Source organism: Setaria italica, chromosome V (assembly GCF_000263155.2).
Source record: "Setaria italica strain Yugu1 chromosome V, Setaria_italica_v2.0, whole genome shotgun sequence".
Lineage (NCBI taxonomy): Eukaryota > Viridiplantae > Streptophyta > Magnoliopsida > Poales > Poaceae > Setaria > Setaria italica.
The window spans coordinates 45,419,299-45,438,724 of record NC_028454.1 but is presented as its reverse complement, the minus strand read 5'-3'; the positions used below and the strand labels follow the sequence as shown (position 1 = coordinate 45,438,724).

At 44.2% G+C, this 19,426-nt stretch overlaps 3 protein-coding genes and 1 non-coding gene across 4 annotated transcripts; all 4 read right to left on the bottom strand.

The window, feature by feature from the left end:
* Window positions 1–84: 84 nt before the first annotated feature.
* Window positions 85–8,040, bottom strand: LOC101756377 (histone-lysine N-methyltransferase, H3 lysine-9 specific SUVH4). The gene is made up of 16 exons (XM_004971084.2): window positions 7,900–8,040; window positions 7,259–7,737; window positions 7,091–7,174; window positions 6,872–6,952; window positions 6,716–6,770; window positions 6,463–6,572; window positions 5,878–6,057; window positions 4,552–4,650; window positions 4,206–4,304; window positions 3,852–3,901; window positions 3,299–3,387; window positions 2,191–2,353; window positions 1,641–1,746; window positions 1,047–1,226; window positions 544–774; window positions 85–462 (listed from the first exon to the last, which is right to left on the bottom strand). Exons 2-16 carry the CDS (start codon window positions 7,718–7,720, stop codon window positions 349–351), a joined length of 2,103 nt encoding a protein of 700 aa, XP_004971141.1. The 5' UTR covers window positions 7,721–7,737; window positions 7,900–8,040; the 3' UTR covers window positions 85–348.
* Window positions 8,041–10,099: 2,059 nt separating this feature from the next.
* TRNAK-UUU lies at window positions 10,100–10,171 on the bottom strand. Its single transcript has one exon. It is a non-coding gene; the product is annotated as a tRNA-Lys (tRNA).
* A 95-nt stretch (window positions 10,172–10,266) lies between these two features.
* On the bottom strand, window positions 10,267–13,609 carry LOC101755573 (random slug protein 5). The gene is made up of 6 exons (XM_004971082.3): window positions 13,092–13,609; window positions 11,339–11,597; window positions 11,222–11,258; window positions 11,018–11,123; window positions 10,808–10,918; window positions 10,267–10,695 (listed from the first exon to the last, which is right to left on the bottom strand). The coding sequence occupies exons 1-6, from the start codon at window positions 13,188–13,190 to the stop codon at window positions 10,558–10,560; spliced, it is 750 nt and encodes a 249-aa protein (XP_004971139.1). The 5' UTR covers window positions 13,191–13,609; the 3' UTR covers window positions 10,267–10,557.
* A 2,223-nt stretch (window positions 13,610–15,832) lies between these two features.
* On the bottom strand, window positions 15,833–18,301 carry LOC101755980 (CRAL-TRIO domain-containing protein YKL091C). Its single transcript, XM_004971083.4, has 6 exons — window positions 17,943–18,301; window positions 17,047–17,305; window positions 16,903–16,939; window positions 16,627–16,732; window positions 16,389–16,502; window positions 15,833–16,287 (listed from the first exon to the last, which is right to left on the bottom strand). Exons 1-6 carry the CDS (start codon window positions 18,036–18,038, stop codon window positions 16,150–16,152), a joined length of 750 nt encoding a protein of 249 aa, XP_004971140.1. The 5' UTR covers window positions 18,039–18,301; the 3' UTR covers window positions 15,833–16,149.
* Between the last annotated feature and the right edge of the window lie 1,125 nt (window positions 18,302–19,426).

Genomic DNA, 19,426 nt, shown 5'->3' with positions numbered 1-19,426 from the left:
AATCGGCAGCATCATCCATATATACAAATGCGCAGCAGCAGCAGCACATTTTAATAAACACATAGATTCAAACCATGACTTGAAGGATGTGTAACATATATATATTTATAGGTTAAATGTTCCACCATTAGATATATCGGTTAATTGATAGTCTGCAAAATAGGCTACCATGTCTGGCATGCCCTCCACATATCACATATGACAAAATAAGAATGCTCTAAAAGGAGATCAAGTTGCTCCTCTTTTGCTATATATCAGAGCATGTCTAACTATGAAGCACATGCTAAGGCTGCATTCCTACAAAATAATTTGTTTCCTCCAAAATCTAAATGGAAACACACAGCAGGTCTAGTAGAGACGCTTCCGGCAATCAGGAGCACCACAGTGGCATGGCAGCTTCACAATTTCTCCATCAGGCCCAACAACACTGTCCAAGCGATAACCATAGTCATAGGATAGCTCCTGAAAAGCACACGGTCGTCAGTACTTTATTTTTTGGATGGAATTTAAAATTTTGGTAAAGAAAAGTCAAACCCATTTCACCTGAAGGGGAAGTATAGTGTCAGCAGCAAAAAGTGTGACTTTTGCCAGCTTAACGTCATTGTGCGAGCTCAAGACGCACTGGACGAAAAGGTTAGGTTGGCAACTGTGGTTTATGAACCTCGCAAAATTACCAATAGAACTAGCATCTATGCAGTACTCTGGCGCAGGTGGTGCCTCTGAATCATTATCAGGATGAAGATTGGGCAGGTGCATTTCAGACCCAGCCCTTTTCTGCAGGAACAGAGTATACATAAGGGCTCCATAATTGGTACCTAAAAAGCATCTGATGACATTTTAACACACCTTAACATTAAATATCTATTGTACAGTAAACAGGCTAATGTTTGGCATAGCTCCAGCTCAAAGAATTTTTTGAGCTGGCCATCCCTAGCTCCAGAAATTCTTGGAGCTGGAGCTGTAGGCGCATCAAAGTTGGAGCTTTGCCAATCAAGCACATAGCATAAGTTAATATTTCGTGTTACTGTAAACGAGAAAACCATTACCTCCCTTCCATCCAAACCCTTCATGGTTTGAAGACAGTCAATGTCGAAGCAATAGTTGTTCTGCGAACCATCCAAATCCTCAGTCCTCCTCAACACCCCGGTGTACTCACAGATGGGAGCCCCGGGGAGGATAGTGTCCCAAGTCCTGACACCCCAACCTTTTGAAGCTGTCTTGAATACCTGCATAGTTCAGCTTGTCATGGCAAGTGCATTGGTAAACGAGTGGTTTCATAGGTCATCCTAAGCAATGCCACATACAAATTTTGATGATGTGAAGAGAGAAAAAGGTCATTGTCACTAAGCATCCACCCCATAAGAGTGAAAAGAGCTGTATTTAGAAGCACGTGTACATACAACAACAAACGATGGCGGTGTTTTTTGTTGGAAACCTTCATGTACGACACAGTAACAGAGGCAGGTGGTAATATTAGGAAAAGGGAAATAACTTCATATGTGACCTATTCATACAACTTCATTAGAACCAAGTGATCTGACCAACGAGCATTCACCCAAATGATTTGAGCCCTTTGATCTCCTAGTTGTAATTGAGTGCAAATGGGAAGTGTACATATAGAAGCAAAAGGAAATACCAACCTCCAGGCGATACTGCAAACCCTGTTGAGATGTTCTGTTCACACAGTTGTGGTTGCAGCTGCAGTTAGCCCCACATTCAAATACTACTGCTTTGGGCTCCACCAACCTAGTAATTAACCAAGAGTTAAAAATTTCAGCTGAAATGCTTATAGAAGAAATATACATGCTGCTCGTATGACATTCAAGACACAGTATACTTTCCTTAATGTAAAATTGCACAGATAAGTAATGATTGTAGTATACAGGAAATATCATGTTCACAAGAGTATATTGGTGAACCTATGCACAAATTCAATCCCGTCCCTCATTTACAATCCGAGTGGCGCATATTGGGGTGGGAGTTCTCCCATCCCTCTTCGACTAACGTAGCCCCAAATGGATTGAGTCCATTTAAAAGGTGGACATGGGGATGAGAGAATTGACACGTATCACTTGGATCATTCAGATCGGATCCAAGGGAATGATATTGAATTTGTGCATATGCGCACCAATATACTCTTGTACATCTGACACTTCCTCTTAGTTGGAGCATTTTAACCATGCACTTTACCTGCCAATGTTCTTATATGATACGTAAGGAAGATCAGAACCGTTGCGCTGAGCACATGAACAGTTTTTGTTGCTAGCGCAATCTCCTTCACAATCGCAGCCAATAATATTAGACGGCATCTTGATGCCCTTTGTAATTTTTAGCGATTTCAAGTACGTGAAACCTAGAATGTTGCCAAAAGTAACACACATATTAATTAGTCACTAACATTACTACATAATATGAAAAAGAAACAGGAACAAAGGCTAAAAACAACAGTAGAACATAGCAGATCTGTTAGGAGCAACTATACATTAACTTGACATATGTCAATGGTGAAATTCTCATGGAAATAAGAAAGATGAGCAACTATACATTAACTTGACATATGTCAATGGTGAAATTCTCATGGAAATAAGAAAGATTTGGCACTAAATTTAGGCAACTTAGTTGCGATTAAATTTCGGAAGTTCCATTTAGAATTTTTATTGAATTATGATTATCTTGTTTGGAAGTATTAGTATTACTCTCAGTTATTGTCGTTTGGCACTTTGGCTAACTACTGTTTGTGAGGTATAAACCAAACTGCAAATGGAGGTATTGTTTTGTTGTATCCTACAAATAAGTGATGTTTGGGCATAGACATTGTTCCTACAATAAAACTTTGACAGCTAAACTTCGTTCTAATAAATTTACAAAACATAGCAAAAGTATAGTATTATGAAAGTACATTTTAATTCAAAATTTCAAATCTACACGTACCATTTTAAACACCCAAACTCAACATATTAAAAGTAAATTGTAATCAAAGTTTGGAATGATTGAGTGCACGCAACTCAAAACATCACTTACTTGAAACCAAAGGAGTAGTTAACAGAAACGAGTTTAATCCAATAAACTGTAGTTTTTTCTAAGCTGCTTTTCCACAGAAATTAGCAGCTTTAAAAATTTAAAACACAACCACCACATAAACACAACTAACCCTAAACCACAGCCATTTGATGTATTCCAGGATGTTGCTTATTTAAATCTTAATATCACTCTGAACAACTGCTCCAGTTTAAAGGAACAATGCAAAGAGGTGTCCAACAATGAAAATATGAAATGGAAAACTGATAACCGAACATACCAGATGGAGGGACAGGCGGATCATCAACTAAGTTAGTAGCAGGAATTGGAAGATTTTCTTGCCCTCCAGAAATGTCATCACAAACCAATCTACCAAAGTAAAACGCAACATATGATTAGTGCCATTCATTAGGAAAGCATAAACACTATATCCCTAACATAATAAAACAATACGTTCATGGATGGTAGTACAGCTACAGCACAGTTGTGAAACTACAACAATCATCAATGTTGTTAAAGAACCATCTTATGAGAAGAATCTTTAAAACTAGATTAGGTAGCATTTATATTTTTGTATAGATCCTATGTCATATATTTTTTTTCTTAAAAAAGATCCTACATCATCTCTAGTAGACTGCCATGATTCCCAATTCACTTGTACCATAAACTATATATATTTGACCTCCGGAATGAGGCAATACAGCCAAAAATTGTGTCTCGCTATTCTACCCTCTAAGCAATATGAGCTACTTTACGTTACAGCACATAACTCATGCACGAAAAAAATTAATTGTGAATGGTAACATAGGAAGTTCAGGGTTTGGATCATTTACCCAGGTAATTCAGAAATAGTTGTGGGCGCTTCTGCACGAGTAAATCGCACCTGATGTATGGGATAAGGCACAAGAAGTTGTGTAAAGAACACATAATATATTAAAAAGTTAAAAATGCTAGATAAACACCAGCATATATGAAAGAAAATGCTACCAACACTAACAATTAGCATGTATTTTAGCCATTCAACTAGCAAACCTCAGGAGTGTTATGTTATTTTTGCATTTCTTCTCTACACAATTAACGAGGTAGCATAAAAACTAGAGGAGTCCAACAGTCCAAGGAATAACAGGACAGTGGGTGGCATCAGCACAGCACAACAAATACAGCGTGTTAACTTTGTTCAGGCATACCTCAGAAGTTGTCAATGATGGCTGACCCTCAAGCCGCTTCAGTTTATACTTGAAAACAACATGACCTTGCACTCCATTCTGCACCCAGTCATCCACAACCTATAGAATATTGACATGAAATGAGACAAAAAGAAAAAATAGTCAGACAGAACGCAATCAAACCAGATACTAGCGAAGCTATTTCTGTTGTGTTCCCATGGAACAATCTGAATAATGTAGCCAATAGAAGCTAGAAACAGAAATGTGTATCCATGTTAGTGCAGGTCAAAAGCCCCGAGCTCCTATCACAAGATTAAGTGAAGATCCAGTCTACATTATTCGTAAGAGAACAAAGAAATACAAAGACCTTGTAAAGCCCATCGTAGGTGTAGACTTTGCCAGTATAGCTAGTCTTTGAAATATGACCCCGGATAACTCGGATAGGATTTCCATTATCCCTGCTATTCTGCAAGAGTAAAAGAAAATGAGGTCAAGAAATGCTAAATGGTTATCAAGAGCTTAGTATATATGCATGAGATCAACAATTTATTCGAAACCATAAGGCACAACGCTTGTGATCGATAAGAAAACTAAAATGTTGAGTACAAACTAAACTCCGATGCAGAAATGTATTCAACATGTCATGGCTTGAATGAACTCAAATATTGCAACACCCTAGATCCAACTAGGATTAGGCCTTCCTGCACATCACGCTCGCACCAACCAACTTATGCTTTCATCCTTGTTTATAAACATAAAGGATTAATCTGGTATTGTTAATATGGGATTTTGGACCAGCGGCCTTTTTGTTTCCTATCCAACAATACCCTCTAAACAAGCCCTCTATTTTTTTTGAGTAGGGGCTGCCCCTACTTTCTAGGGGGTTGATTTTTCCTCTCAACTCCAGCAGTACCTTCTAAGCAGCCTCCACGGATAGAGGGCTCCCTAAAGACCCCTCAAGAATGGAGGGTGTGGGGAAAATTTTGGAGGCCTCCCTAAAATGGAGGGTATAATAGAGGGCCTACTGGAGTGCTCTTTTTTTGCTTGGCCCTCTAAATTTGGGATTGAAGGCTGTTTAGAAGGTCTGCTGGAGTTGCTCTAAGCTAGCTTATAAGTCATGGGTAGTATGGTAAAATACTACAAAAGATTCCAAAATAAGCTACCCAAGATTCCAAAATAAGCTACCCAAGATTCCAAAATAAGCTGAAATAAACATCCCTTGGGCAGCTTATTCCAGCTTACTTTGGAATCTTTGGTGATATTTTACCATACTACCCGGGACTCATAAGCTAGCTTATATAAGTTGTGGAGGAAACAAACAAGGCCAAGCTTATATTTTGGTGTTTCTCACCCTATACTAGCATGGTGAAACTAACCGAACGTATCATACATATATGCACATGAGCCACCATAGGCCCAATTGAAATCATACCCAGGACTCATAAGCTAGCTTATATAAGTTGTGGAGGAAACAAACAAGGCCAAGCTTATATTTTGGTGTTTCTCACCCTATACTAGCATGATGAGACTAACCGAACGTATAATACATATACATATATGCACATGAGCCACCATAGGCCCAATTGAAATCAGGCTGGGATGTCACACTAACACATTATAAATAGCAAAACAAAAATACTCAGCATTCTTCAAAGTTAAAAAAAATATGTATAGAAAAACCACCAAAACAAACCTTCAGCGCCAAATTTCCACGTTTCAACTGTTGAGAGCCAATTTGGCGATGGTTTCCAAGTAAATCATTTCCTCCTTGACCCGTATAAATAATTTCATCAGCTTTGTCTAGATCATCTTCATATATCCCAGACATTACAATACAGGTGGCCAGTGGGAAAATTAAGTTCTCATACTCCTTCTGCGTAATTAAATTCAAAAGTATTAGTTAAGATACATGATGATTCCTTCAATGTCAGCTTCTGCTCTGATTCGGAAGCTGGAAATGGCATAACAGGTAACTTGCTCAACTACTAAAAAATACAGAGAAATAGCTACTAGATGCAGCAACAAAGAATTAGATACTTGGGAATTATATAAGGGAAGCACTAGGACTAAATAACTAATGGTAGCGGCATAAGCATGTTGGACCAAACTGTAGTTCCAACGTCAAATGAACAACTCAGTTACAGTAAGAGATGTGTTCTGGCATGTTTTGAATAGAGAAATTGCAGGAAAGATCAGAAAGAAAGAAATTCCAAGTTCAAAACCTGCACTTCAATTTTAAAAACAGAATTAAGTTTTTACAGAAATGCTTGTTGAGTACCTTTCCTTGGTATTTCATTCCCATGTAATCAATCCCATTAAGCCAATGGCTGTGGACGCCTAACACAACCATTTCTGCACGAGAATAAAATTGATCTCCAACATCGATCCCTGAGGAGGAAAAGAAAAAAAATATCACATTGCACATCCATAAAGTAAAATGCAAATATGTAAAAAGAAAAAACTCCAGTGAGCTCATGCAGCTTAAACTTTAGAATACGACTATTCGTTCCTTAGAGGAAAAACAGACTAACCTGGTAGATGTCCTATCCTCTTCTCCGGATAAAGCACGGCATTGGTTTCTTGCATCTAGGATACAATAACAAGAAGGCCAGAAAGTAGAGCAAACTCAGACAGTGATACACTTTGGTAAAATAGCACTGAGAAGAATGGCAAAGATTATATAGTACCTTCGTGATTGCCTTCAGGTCAGGCCGTTTTGATGGGCGTTTCTCTTTCTCCTCACCTTCAACCTCCTGTTTACCGCCCTTCTGCATTTATAGGGCAAATGAGCATATACATTTACCCGATATTTATCACAATCTTAGCACAATCGAACAAATATACAGGCAACTAAAGGGATACAAGAACATGTGCTACGAGGAATTCAAGATCACGAAGATTCATACCTTTTTGCCACCCTTTGCCTGACGTTTTAGGCTACCCTTTGCCTCAATTTCTTGTAGCGCAGCCTGCGCTCTTTTCTGCTCCTCCTACACAGCAACATACATAAAACGTCAGTTGAAAACACGCTATAAACTTAACAAAAATCCGTGCATTCAGACACACAAGGCTACCTGCACAAAATGTAGGTAGTGGCTGTTGAACGCCCTCAATGTCTCCTTCACCCTCAGCTTGGCGCTCTTCCCAGTCCCCATCCTATCATCTTCTACAGCAGCTGGAGCAACACCAGCGCAAGAAACTGGCACCGCCGCAATCACCGGCATCGGCTTCCTCTCCCCTGCCTCCGCCTTGGAGGCCTTCCTGCCCGGGCTCTTAGCACCCTGCTCCGCTGCCGGCTCCTGCTTCTCCTCGTCCCTCTTCCTCTTGCCACGGCCGCGGCCGCTGGGCTGCTTGGGCGGCTCCTGCTCCGCGTAGCTGGGCCGGGTTGGTCTGTTAAGGCAACGAGCGCTGCGGCGCAGCACAAGCGCCGCCAGCGGCGCGGGCGGCGGCGGCGCCTGCAGGGGAGTGGCGTCGATGAAAGGCGGGTCCGGCACCGGCGCCACCTCCATCACAGCCACCGAATCCATCTTCGCCATCCACCGGACGCCACCAACTTCACCGAATGGAAACCCCAACAAAAACCCGAGAAAAAAGTTACAAAAAACAGAGGAACAGAAAACCCCATTTCCTGACTGAAGCGATGAAGCCGACCGAATTCACACCGCCGCCGCCCAGATCGCGGCATCAAAGAAGGCAAGAGAGAGGAGGAGCTCACCCTTCCGGTGCAGCCGGAGAAGACGATGCAGCTACTCCTCCCCTTGCGCTCCGCGATAGCGGGAATGGCGGAAGGCGAAGGGAAGGGGGAGGAGAGCGAAGCGTCCAGAACACAGCAAAATAGGAGCACGGCTGCGCCTCCTCGGCCCTCGCCTCCTTTTTGCTGCAAGGGAGAGATGACAATAATGCCCCCGGATTTTGTTGTTTATTTACCGGCACTGCCACCGTCCCACGGCGTGCTGGCCTGCTGGGTTGGGCGGCGTTTGCCCGGGCGAGTTTGAATTTTAGGCGAGGCGCACATTGGGCGGCTGAGGATTGGCCGTTCGAATTGCAGGCACCCGCGTCACCGTCCGATTGGGGTGACGCGTCTTTGAACCCGATGCGTCAAATCGCTGCGCCAGTCGCGCGCATGAAAGGATCACCAACGGGCAACAGCCCAACGCGGTGATTTCCTTCCATACCTTTCGTACCGTACGCAGGGGAGGGGCTAAAAAGAGGGGAAGCTAGCTGGGGGATTGGAGTTTCCATTTGCATGCTTCATCAATTCCCAGACAATGCAGGTGTTGTGTGCTTTCAAATTTTGAATTTTGAAATGGCTGTTTGGGTGTGACAGGTAGACAGGGTGTACATCCATATCAGGTCACATAGTACGATTTGACGCGCTATCACTATGTTTCATCATTTTCCGAGCAATACAACTGTTGTGCTCTTTCAAACTTTAAAATCTTTTGTCGGCGTGTAGCCAGAAGACAGGTCAGATGATAAAAATACCAACCTGGAGTGCAATATGACGTGTGAAGAGGGCTCGGTCTCCCATGCTGAGCTTTGATTAGGAATCTTCATCAACGACAACAGAATTAAGATCGTAAGTTTCCCACCTACCCCTAGTCCCACTTTATACCAACCTACAACTGTTATTCTTATTCTGCAACTTGTCAAGCGTGTGCACGATCTTTCATGTTAAACTTTGACTAGTAACCTTCATCAATGAAAACACATTTAAATTTAAGTTTGTAAGTTTCCCACCTACCCCTAGCCCCACCATATACCAACCTACAACAGTTACTCTTATTCGACAACTTATCAAATGTGTGCATGATATGATGGTTCTTGCGCTCAAGTTTCAATGTAACAAATCGTTTTATGAAGGGTATTTTCAAATCGAGTCTAATATATGGGGCTAGTTTGTGAACTTTTAAGCACGTGGAGTTAGGGTTTCACCAGCAAGGGCGCAACTGGAATATGAAATGTTATAATTGCTGGTGCGGCCATAGCTTTTCTTTTATCCTACAACTTGTGGGTGGGGTGGGGCATATGTCTCCTTCTTTAAAAGAAAAATTATCTGGATTTCTGTTATACAATCTTTTGGCTTGACATTTAGTATGAGTTGTTAGGTTGGATGCCTTACATTACCTAGATGTAAAATTCAATTAAGATGTAGTTTTTTTTTTCTTTTGCAGTTGGCACAACATGTCTCTTGTTAATCTTTTTTTATTCGCGATGGCGCATGTCATAAGCTCTTGCTTTTAGCCTATCTACACCATATTTACCAAATGCTAGTTATGACAATATTAGATATAAACCAAACATACTTGGCAATGTTACACACAAAAGCTGGCAGCATATCTAGCTCTAAAAAAATATCTACTGTGTACCCTCACCACACTATTATCATGTCTTGCGTGTTTGCAAGTATTGGAGCCTTTTTTTTCTATAAGATTAAGAACCATTTATTCACGATAGTTGTAATAAGTTGGGCTAGAGGAATGGGTCGTTGCTTTCGTGCCATCACTATGGAAACATAAACTCAAGAGGAGAAGATGTTCACACATATCCTCAATTTGCAAGAAAGGTATTGTCATTGGCGATAATTTATTTCGTGCAGAATAGATATATTTTTGTTTTAAGTCGTATGTATGTTATTATGCTGAGGTCCTTATCATTTACTTTTATTCAAGTAAATTTTTTTTGTTACCATTGTTATTTGTTTGGCTCCATATTCGCAATCAAATCTGTATGCCTCCTTTTTGCCGGGACGTGCAGGTAGCCAACACACGCTTTACAGGGGGGAAAAAACGTGACTTCGTTCAGTATACAAAGGTAAATTCGCTTGAAAAAGGATACTGAAAATTACAGCGGGCAGAAGGGGGGGGGGGGGGGGGGGGGGGATTACAGCGGGCAGAGGCAAATAAAAAATCGACCGCCGTCCGTGGGGATCGAACCCACGACCACGTGGTTAAAAGCCACACGCTCTACCACTGAGCTAGGACGGCTAGCACGCTCAATCTCTTTAAAAGTCTTATTAGAATGGTGTTATTAGTTCCACAGAGGAAACACTTGTGACCACCTGAGTCAAAAGGAGAACTGATGCGAGAAGGAATGATCGTGTTTGTCTTCAGGGTGCCTTCCTGTTCATAGTTTTCATATGCACGTGCACATAACATATTCAGGGATTTGGTTTGCAGTCGCTGGTCAATTGACCCCGCCCGCTGCAAGCGGACAAAGCTGCATTTTACAGGTACACTTACACCATTTATTTTTTCTTCTTCTTTTTTCCTGCGAAGATGTTACGCCACTATTTCGGGACCAATAGATGCATCTTTGTTGTAATCACGGATCGTACTGTGCTCCTAGCCTCTAAATATGACTCACAATGTGGTTAAACGGCCTGAGGATGCTGGACATAGTCCTTGAGGGGGATCAGGGGCATCTTGCCGCCAAGGAACTCTGGGAGCTGGTTCTCGTCGATCTCACGGCGCAGTGTCTCCTGCAGGCTCTTGTCGTCCACGAAAACAAACTGCAAACGCATTGCACAAAACACAGTCAGGAGAAGAGGAGGAGGAAATGATCGACCTGCGCTAGCAGTTTCCCAATGCAGCGGTTGGTGGGATTTTTGGGAGATGGGTTACCTTGTCCCTGGTGTTGTTGTCGATGAACGGGTAGATCATCTTCCAGGCCTTCATGAACATGTAGGGCACGTGGATCAGCAGCGCCTTGCCGAGCCGCTCCGGGTAGTAGTTCTGATGCAGAGAATCAGGAGAATCATCAGCCAATTGCTCCTGCTGCTCAATTGCGTGCAAGGAAAGTAGCTTAACTGAGTGAAGGCAGAAATGACAGACCTGCATGATCTCTATGGCTGCGATATAGGCCCGGATGTCGCAGTTCGAGTACCCCCAGCCCTTAAGATCAACGATGCAGAGGAATTTCTCCTGGCCTCTGGGGATTCTGCATTTTGCATATTGCTTCGTGAATTACAGGACAGTCTTTTGCAAGGCATGGCACAATCAGAAGTTCAGGAACTGATGTGCTTGATCGATGGTTACCTGGCACAGATCTTGTCGAAGAAGTAGACAACAAAACCTGCAGAAGAAGAACTGCAACTCAGAAACTCATCATCTCGTGGGGGTCAAGGATTAGCATGGTCGTCATTAGATGCATACTCTTGAACTCTGGCATGTCGCGGCTGGCGGAGTAGTGCCTGGCCGGTAAGCCGACGAGGATGGGTCGGCCGGTCCTGTCGACGCCGCCCATGCAGATCTTGTCCTGCGAGAGCTCCCTCCGCACCTGCTCCTCCGGCACGAAGCCGCCGGGCGCCGCCTCCCTCCGCCACTGGAGGAACTTGAGGAACATGGCCGAGGCCTTGTCGACGTTGTGGTCGCGCGCGCGAAGGAACCTCCGCAGCGTCAGGTTGTCCACCTCCTGCTTGCGTGCGTGCGTATGACGACGACGATGGCAGATGAACTTACAGTTAGTTTCTGATAGCGCAGTCAGTGAAAGGTCTTTCGAAAAGAAATGTACCAGTAACTAGTGAGATGTTGATGTTTAGTGCTAGTAAACTGTGATTAATTTTAGGTCCTTGAACAAGCACGGATGGATGTCGATAGATCGGATCAGCTGGAGCGTTGAGGCTAGAGAGAATGACGGGTAGAATGGCCGGCATGCCTGTGTCTCTAATGTTTTTTCTTTTTTCTTTTTTTGAAAGTGATGTATTTGACTTTGAGGTTATTCTATCATTGTACATTTTACTATTGCAAAAATGCATTGATTTCTGCTTAGAAAAGTATACAGTAGGCTCCCATTCCCCAATGTGAATTGGTTGAGCACACCTAATGATAAGGTGACAACTGACAACTCATATGCTGATGAATCCTTCGTGCGAGATGGCTTAAATTATCCATGGCTTGATCTCATCGAGCAACTACCAAAGATATGGTGCTGCTACTGTCAACAGTTGTAAAGGCAATTAAACCTAGCACGAGATAATATAAAATGAATGTTCCATTATCTTCCATTTTCAGTATGCGCACAATCTTAGAGTTTTTCATTTTGAACTTTTATTTTAACGACAGGAAGCATAACGATAGATTGGTACTTTTGATGTCGATTCATAATATTCTACTCTCTAGCGCCTTTTAAGATGAAATAGACGAGCATCGGGGACTCGTGTTATATTTATTGTGCTAGGAGGAATCCAATTCCAATACAATAAACTGCGCAATGGCAAAAGTGTTAAGATAAAAGGAAATAGCAAATTGCATCGTCCTAGAACAGTGTTCCGCCAGAAAGAGCCGGCCGGAGTCTCCCGAAGCCCGGGAAGACGACCAGCAGCAGAGCTGCACGTAGTACAGCTGTACAGGATAAGAAAAGAACGAGTGCCGATGAACTACGAGGTGATAGAGAGAGACGACACAGGAGCGCACCTGCGCACGCAAGAACAAAAAATTTGGTGCTGTTTGGTCGTAAAGTTTAGTAATTGTCACATCGAATATTTAGATATTAATTCAGATGGAAGTAAATTCGTGAGACGAATCTATTAAACCTAATTAGTCCATGATTTGATAATTGATTAATTACATTGTCAAATCACATTGTCAAATCATGAACTAATTAGGTTTAATAGATTCGTCTCGCGAATTAGCCTAGTTTTATAATTAACTCATGTTTAGTTCTCCTAATTAGCTTCCAAAAATTCAATATGACATGGATTAAACTTTAACTAATTATCCAAACACCCTGAGGCAGCAGGTGGAATCGCGTAGCGCGATGGATCAAGAGCAACCGGCCGGAGAGCCGACGCTAGATAGCTAGGAGGACGTCTGTCTTATGGCGACTGCAACAGACGATACTACGATTGACCGATAACAAGAGATGGAGCAAGTTAATCATGGGTTGGATCGATGAGCTCTCACTGACCTTGGCGTGGGGGTCCTGCGCCTGGACCATGGCCCTGAGCTCGGCGACCTTGAGCCACTCCCCTTCACCCGCCGGCCCACCTCCAGCGGCGCTCGCCATCTCCCCTCCTCCTCGACCCAGTAGCGGTGGTGATCTCGAGATGAGGAGGAGCAGGAGGTTGGGCAGAAAGTGGGGTGCTCAAGCGGTGAAGACGACGGCGGATCGAGGGAGCCTGCCTGTGGACTCTGGCTGCTCCCTTGGCCCTTGCTACTTGCTTGCTATAATAAGCGAGCAAGCGCGGGTCGCATGGCGTGCGCTGGACTTGTTTTCTCCCGCGGCGTTCTCTTCGACTTTTCTCCCTGCGAGCGAGCTCGGCTCGGCGAAGTCGACGACGATGATGTGACGTGACCGCTCTGTTGAGTCCTGCTCCGCGACGACGGGGGGCGGGGAGGGAATATATCCGGCCCGGATGCCGCTCTGTTGTATGGTACTAGCATAAGGCCCCGTTCGGATACCCGCTAAAGTTTAGCACCTATCATGTCAGATGTTTGATATTAATTAGAAATATTAAATATAGACTAATTGCACAGATGAAGTCTAATTCACGAGACGAATCTATTAAGCCTAATTAGTCCATGATTTGATAATGTGGTGCTACAGTAACCATTTGCTAAGGATGGATTAATTAGGCTTAATAGATTCATCTCGCGAATTAGCACAGGGTCTGCAATTAGTTTTATAATTAGCCTATATTTAGTCCTCCTAATTAGCATCCGAATATTCGATGTGACACTGCTAAAGTTTAGCACATAGTATCCAAACACCCTGAGACGTTATAGCGTTTTAAAAGGTCAAACTTTGACCATTAACTAGTTTCATAGTACAACATCTGCTTTTAATACAAAATATCATATTAAATAGTATATGATGCGAAATAAACTAAACTTTGTTAGTGCAACTATTGGACACTATACATGCATATGCATAGAATTTAGCTAATTGTTGATCAAACTTACTTAGGGGGTGTTTGGAACACCATGCTAAACTTTAGCAGCGGTCAAATTGAATGTTTAGATACTAATTAGGAGTATTAAACATAGTCTAATTACAAAACTAATTGCACCGATGGAGTCTAATTCGCGAGACGAATCTATTAAACCTAATTAGTCCATGATTTGCTAATGATGGATTAATTAGCCTTAATAGATTCGTCTCGCGAATTAAATTCCATCTATGCAATTAGTTTTATAATTAGCTCATGTTTAGTCCTTCTAATTAACATCCGAACGTCCGATGTGACCTGCTAAAGTTTAGCACCTCTATCCAAACATCCCCTAAATTTGACCTTTTCAAATACAATATGCCCTACATAAAGAAAAAGAAGCAAGTGCAGCTGCATTTTTTTGACATGAAGGTAAAAAAAAGTTAAATTATTACATTCTATAGCACCTCTTAAAAAAACTTTTAGTACTTTTTTATATGAGCTTGATAGAGATAAAAATTTATACCGAAATTATAGAGCACAACGACATCTACAAGTTTAGTCTACTGAGTTTTTGTTTAAAGCCATCTTGGTGCCAATCGCCAAATAGTCCATACAAGTTCAGATCTATATTTGTCTACTTAAATACTATATTGATTATTTCAACAAAAGGATGGGTTGCAGAGTTTGTAGATGTCATCGAGCATTGTAATTTTTAATAATCTTTTGTCCCTATCCGAGGTCATATTGAATGTGATTTTTTTTAAATATATGTGGTCCCGTTTGCATGCCATCTATTATACTATATTTAGATAATGATATATTTTGAGCTTTTTTACGATACACAATACTACTATTTAGTGGTATATAGTATATATAAGATCTAACTGTTCATTATTATGAACAATTTAGTAATTATTATATTGTAAAATATGATATTTCAAATAGAATGTTCCTTTAGACTTTATGCTAGTGTCAAAAAAGATTATAGTGATGCTATTTGTGTTTTTTTTTACCATGATAACATTATGCTACTTATACTACTCATGATGTATACTACTCGTACAAAAGATGAAGTTTTCAGTAGTATATAATTAATCTTAACTGTGTTTTTATATTAGAGTATTGCATAGTATTGTGAGCTCTATATTTTTATTATAGATAGTGGTTGATTCTGCCGAATTTAGCATCTCAAACGAGTCCGTGTCCGTGCCTGCCAGCTGCCTATTCTTCCGGACTGAAGAAGAACAGAAAACGCAGCCAGCAGTTCAGCGATGAGTGGTTTTGCCTTAATGGGGTGTTTGGTTTTCTACGACCTCCTAAAATTTCCTATCACATCTAATATTTAGATACTAATTAGAATTACAAAACCAATTGTACAGATGGAGTCTAATTCACAAGATGAATCTATTAAATCTAATTAGTTCATGATTTGACAATGTGATGCTACAGTAACATGTGTTAATGATAGATTAATTAGGCTTAATAGATTCGTCTCGCGAATTAGCCCTGTCACATCGGATGTTCGGATACTAATTAGGAGGACTAAACATAAGCTTATTACAAAACTAATTGCAGAACCCCTAGGCTAAATCACGAAACGAATCTATTAAGCCTAATTAATCCATCATTAGCGAATGGTTATTGTAGCACCACATTGTCAAATCATGGACTAATTAGGCTTAATAGATTCATCTCGCAATTTAGCCTAGATGTTGTGTAATTAGTTTTGTAATTAGTTTAGATTTAATACTCCTAATTAGTGTCCAAACATTCGATATGACGGGAGCTAAAATTTAGTCCCCTCCTCCCAAACACCCCTGATAGTTTCATTTCATTTTCTTATAGCCCAGGCGCCCAGCCATAGGGTACAGACAATGTCAGCTGCAGTTATGCTGATCACTGACCTCGGTCAACGCTGATTGGAGCAGCTGTACACAACGCTAGCAGTCAGAGCCGCACTTTACAGGTACGCCATTGTTGCATTGCAGTTGCAGGGCTAGTAGTTAGAGGCCATCTTCCTCCCTTCTGTACCCAGAGAGAGGTTCATCCTTTGCGCACCAAACCGCTAATGGAGATTATTACCGACGTGTGCGCCTAAACGGATTCAGGCTGCTGGACATAGTCCTTGAGGGAGACCAGAGGCATCTTCCCGCCAAGGAACTCCGGGAGCTGGCTCTCGTCGATCTCCTTGCGCAGCGTCTCGTGCTGGTCCTTGTCCTCCACGAAAACGAACTGCAACCACATCGCGGCGCAAATGAGTTACAGTTTCCTCCTCTTCATAGAAGCAGCTAGTGCCGTCATATCGATGGCTGAATCGGGGAAGGCCGGCTCACCTTGTCCCTGGTGTTGGTGTCGATGAACGGGTAGATCATCGTCTTCCACACCTTCATGAAGATGTAGGGCACATTGATCATCAGCGCCTTGCCGAGCCGCTCCGGGTAGTAGTTCTGCATGATCCAGGAGAATCTATGTGGTCATTGCGCAGTTGCTTGTATCATGTCGATTATCTGATCGTGCAGGACAGGTTTTGAGTGGACGTCCGATTGAGCGTAGGCAGAAGAAACAACGGACCTGCATAATCTCTATGGAAGCAATGTACGCCCTGACGTCGCAGTTCGCGTACCCCCAGCCCTTAAGATCGATGATGGCCAGGAACTTCTCCTGACCTCTGGGGATCCTGCGTGTTCATTAATTTGCTCCACAGGTTAAGATAATCTAGTGCAAGACATACAGTGTGAGCATGTTATACAACATCTGCTGGCAATCAGCTGATGAAGTGCGTGTAAATTTCCATTGCCGGGCAGAGATGGAGTGTGTTTACACAATCAGCTGAGCACAAGTCATTACCTGGCACAGATCTTGTCGAAGAAGTAGACAACAAAACCTGCAGGCGGAGAAGAAGAACAACAACAAGCGTGACTCTACAGTCAATGGTTTCAATCGAATCGAATGCGCTGCATTTCCAAGCCAACTCCAGATGAGATCGCATACTCTTGTACTCTGCCATGTCGCGTTCGGCGGAGTAGTGCCTTGCCAGGAAGCCGACGAGGATGGGGCGGCCGGCCCTGTCGACGCCGCCCATCCAGGCCTTATCCTGCGCGAGCTCCCTCCGCACCCGCTCCTCCGGCACGAAGCCGTCGGGCACCGCCTCCCTACGCCACTTGAGGAACTTGATGAACATGGCGGCGGCCTTGTCCACGCTGTGGTCGCGCGCGCGCAGGAACCTCCGCAGCGTCAGGTTGTCCACCTCCTGGTGGATACATTCAGATGCAGCAGATTCGCTTCAGTGAATGAATTCATTACCACTGGCTTCAAAAGATGTGGCTGCCGGAACTGCTGCAGTTGCAAAAAGGAGATCTACCAGGAGACGCTGAGAAAATGATCTCTGGTCTTTCTTTACTTGCCATATGGATGCGGTCACCAAGACACACACGCCTGGCCGTCAAACTTTGCAGTTTCATCACGTTGATGTCGACAGAAACCATATAAAAATCGTGGTAAGATTACGCCACTTTTGACGTTTGTTTACGCAGGATCAAAACGGTTTAAGCATACAGCATAGTTCCTAAACGGTGCGCAGAAGAGAGAAGGGGCAGTCCATGTGTCTCCCAACCCCCAGCTGGAGTGCCGGTAGACAACCATGGGCAGCTTGGCAAGTGATGATTCTCTGGGAGTAAATTATGCCAGCAAATTATGCATCCAGACAGGACGGAGCAAGCAGCAGGCTAAGGAACTACGGAGTAGATACTGGCGAGCACGAATCGGGCAGACGAGAGGCCGGGGTTGCCGACTGGTGCTACGAGCTGCTTGCAATCCTTGGCGACCCATGCGGTGCCTCGACCTATTATCGTTAGGAATCAGAGATTGAGGAGGTCGTCGTCACTGACCTTGGCGCGGGGGTCCTGCGCCTGGACCACGGCCCTGAGCTCGGCGACCTTGAGCCACTCCCCTTCCCCCGCAGCCCCACCTCCCGCGCTCGCCATGTCGATCTCCTCCCTCCTCCCTCCTCCCTCCTCCTCGATCTAGCAGCAGCGAGAGCCAGTGGCGTGGCGCCGCCGCATACGAGTACTCGAGGGCGGACGGGGAAGCTAATGAAGCGGGCTGCTAGCAGCAGCTTGTGTGGACGAGGACGATGGGGCTGGAGCGACCGACGACTCGACTCGCTCACCTGGGAGGGAGGGAGGAAGGGAGGGCTGGAGGCTGGAGCCGCGGCTTTGTTCTCTTGCGCGCGTTTTTCCTGGCGCCCGAGACATTGGATGGCGACATGGCTGTCGTGTTGTTCCCCTCTTCCCCCCCGGGACGGGGACCCGGAGGGGGGAGGAGGAGCACACCGCTGCGGCGCGCGCGGTGTCGTGTCGCCCGCTCACTGGCGGTGGCAGCACGTCTCGCAGGGACCATCCGTCCGCCCGTCGATCATTGATGGCCGTGCCGTGCCGTGCCTCGGAGCTCGCCGGCCCGGCGGGGGGTCCTGCTCCTGCGTGCGCAGGACAGGATCACAGGACACGTCGCCGTACCGTCGCTCCGGGTTTCCAGCTCGACCAATCACAAGGTGCGTGATCACGAGCTGCGCGCGCGGACCCGAGGAAGTCCGGGCCATGTGCTTTGCCATTTCGCCAAGACGATTGGGGTCAGGTCGCGGCCGCCGTCAAGACGATTGGGGTCAGGTCCCAATCGTTCATTTCCTCCAACCGCGAACTGCCGTCAACAATCGGATGGGCAATTGCAGTAATGAGCCGCGCGATGAATAACAAATATCTTGGGCGTGAGGCCCCGCTGCCTTTTGTTGACAACTTCGAGTCGACGTGACGGCATGGCCCGGGGCCGGGGAAATGGAGACAACGTCGCCAAGCCCATCTCGACACCGATGTAGATTAAGGCCCATTTGAGTAACAGGCCAGGATTACTGGACCGTACGCCACACAGGCCCAAGAGGATTGATACATCCAGCGATCGTTTCGGTCCTCTCTTCTCTCTCTCTCTCTCTCTCTCTCTCTCTCTCTCTCTCTCTCTCTCTCTCTCTCTCTCTCTCTCTCTCTCATACTTCGCAGCTGTACACTGATGCATTGTTTCACCAACTGAAAATGGCGCGTCAAATGCTAGAAAAACCTTGCGATAGCCAAAACGAAACAGGCAGCGGAAACGACACGGGCAGTATGCTCCTGCATCCATCCGAGTCAGAGGCACGGGAACACGCAAGCACGACGAAAACGAGTCGTTGCTGGCAGTAGCTCGGAACGGAACGGAACATCTACTGGTACTCGTCTTCCTCCCTTGTCCGTTCCTCCCCGTCGACCAAGTCAAGGGCTGCCGGCCAATCCGAGTCCCGAGGATTAGCTTAACTATCCATCGCCGGCGGCGCAATCCTATAATT

Excerpts from the sequence above, each read along its gene's own strand:
- LOC101756377 (XM_004971084.2), bottom strand. The coding sequence starts at position 7,720 with ATGGCGAAGATGGATTCGGTGGCTGTGATGGAGGTGGCGCCGGTGCCG. Across the intron at positions 6,953-7,090 it reads AGGCAAAGGGTGGCAAAAAG|AAGGGCGGTAAACAGGAGGT; the intron begins GTATGAATCTTC and ends CTATAAATGCAG. Across the intron at positions 3,902-4,205 it reads CATCATTGACAACTTCTGAG|GTGCGATTTACTCGTGCAGA; the intron begins GTATGCCTGAAC and ends CCCATACATCAG.
- LOC101755573 (XM_004971082.3), bottom strand. The coding sequence starts at position 13,190 with ATGGCGAGCGCCGCTGGAGGTGGGCCGGCGGGTGAAGGGGAGTGGCTC. Across the intron at positions 11,124-11,221 it reads TTCGACAAGATCTGTGCCAG|AATCCCCAGAGGCCAGGAGA; the intron begins GTAACCATCGAT and ends TGCAAAATGCAG. Across the intron at positions 10,696-10,807 it reads ACAACAACACCAGGGACAAG|TTTGTTTTCGTGGACGACAA; the intron begins GTAACCCATCTC and ends ATGCGTTTGCAG.
- LOC101755980 (XM_004971083.4), bottom strand. The coding sequence starts at position 18,038 with ATGGCGAGCGCGGGAGGTGGGGCTGCGGGGGAAGGGGAGTGGCTCAAG. Across the intron at positions 16,503-16,626 it reads CTTCCATAGAGATTATGCAG|AACTACTACCCGGAGCGGCT; the intron begins GTCCGTTGTTTC and ends TGGATCATGCAG. Across the intron at positions 16,288-16,388 it reads ACACCAACACCAGGGACAAG|TTCGTTTTCGTGGAGGACAA; the intron begins GTGAGCCGGCCT and ends ATGTGGTTGCAG.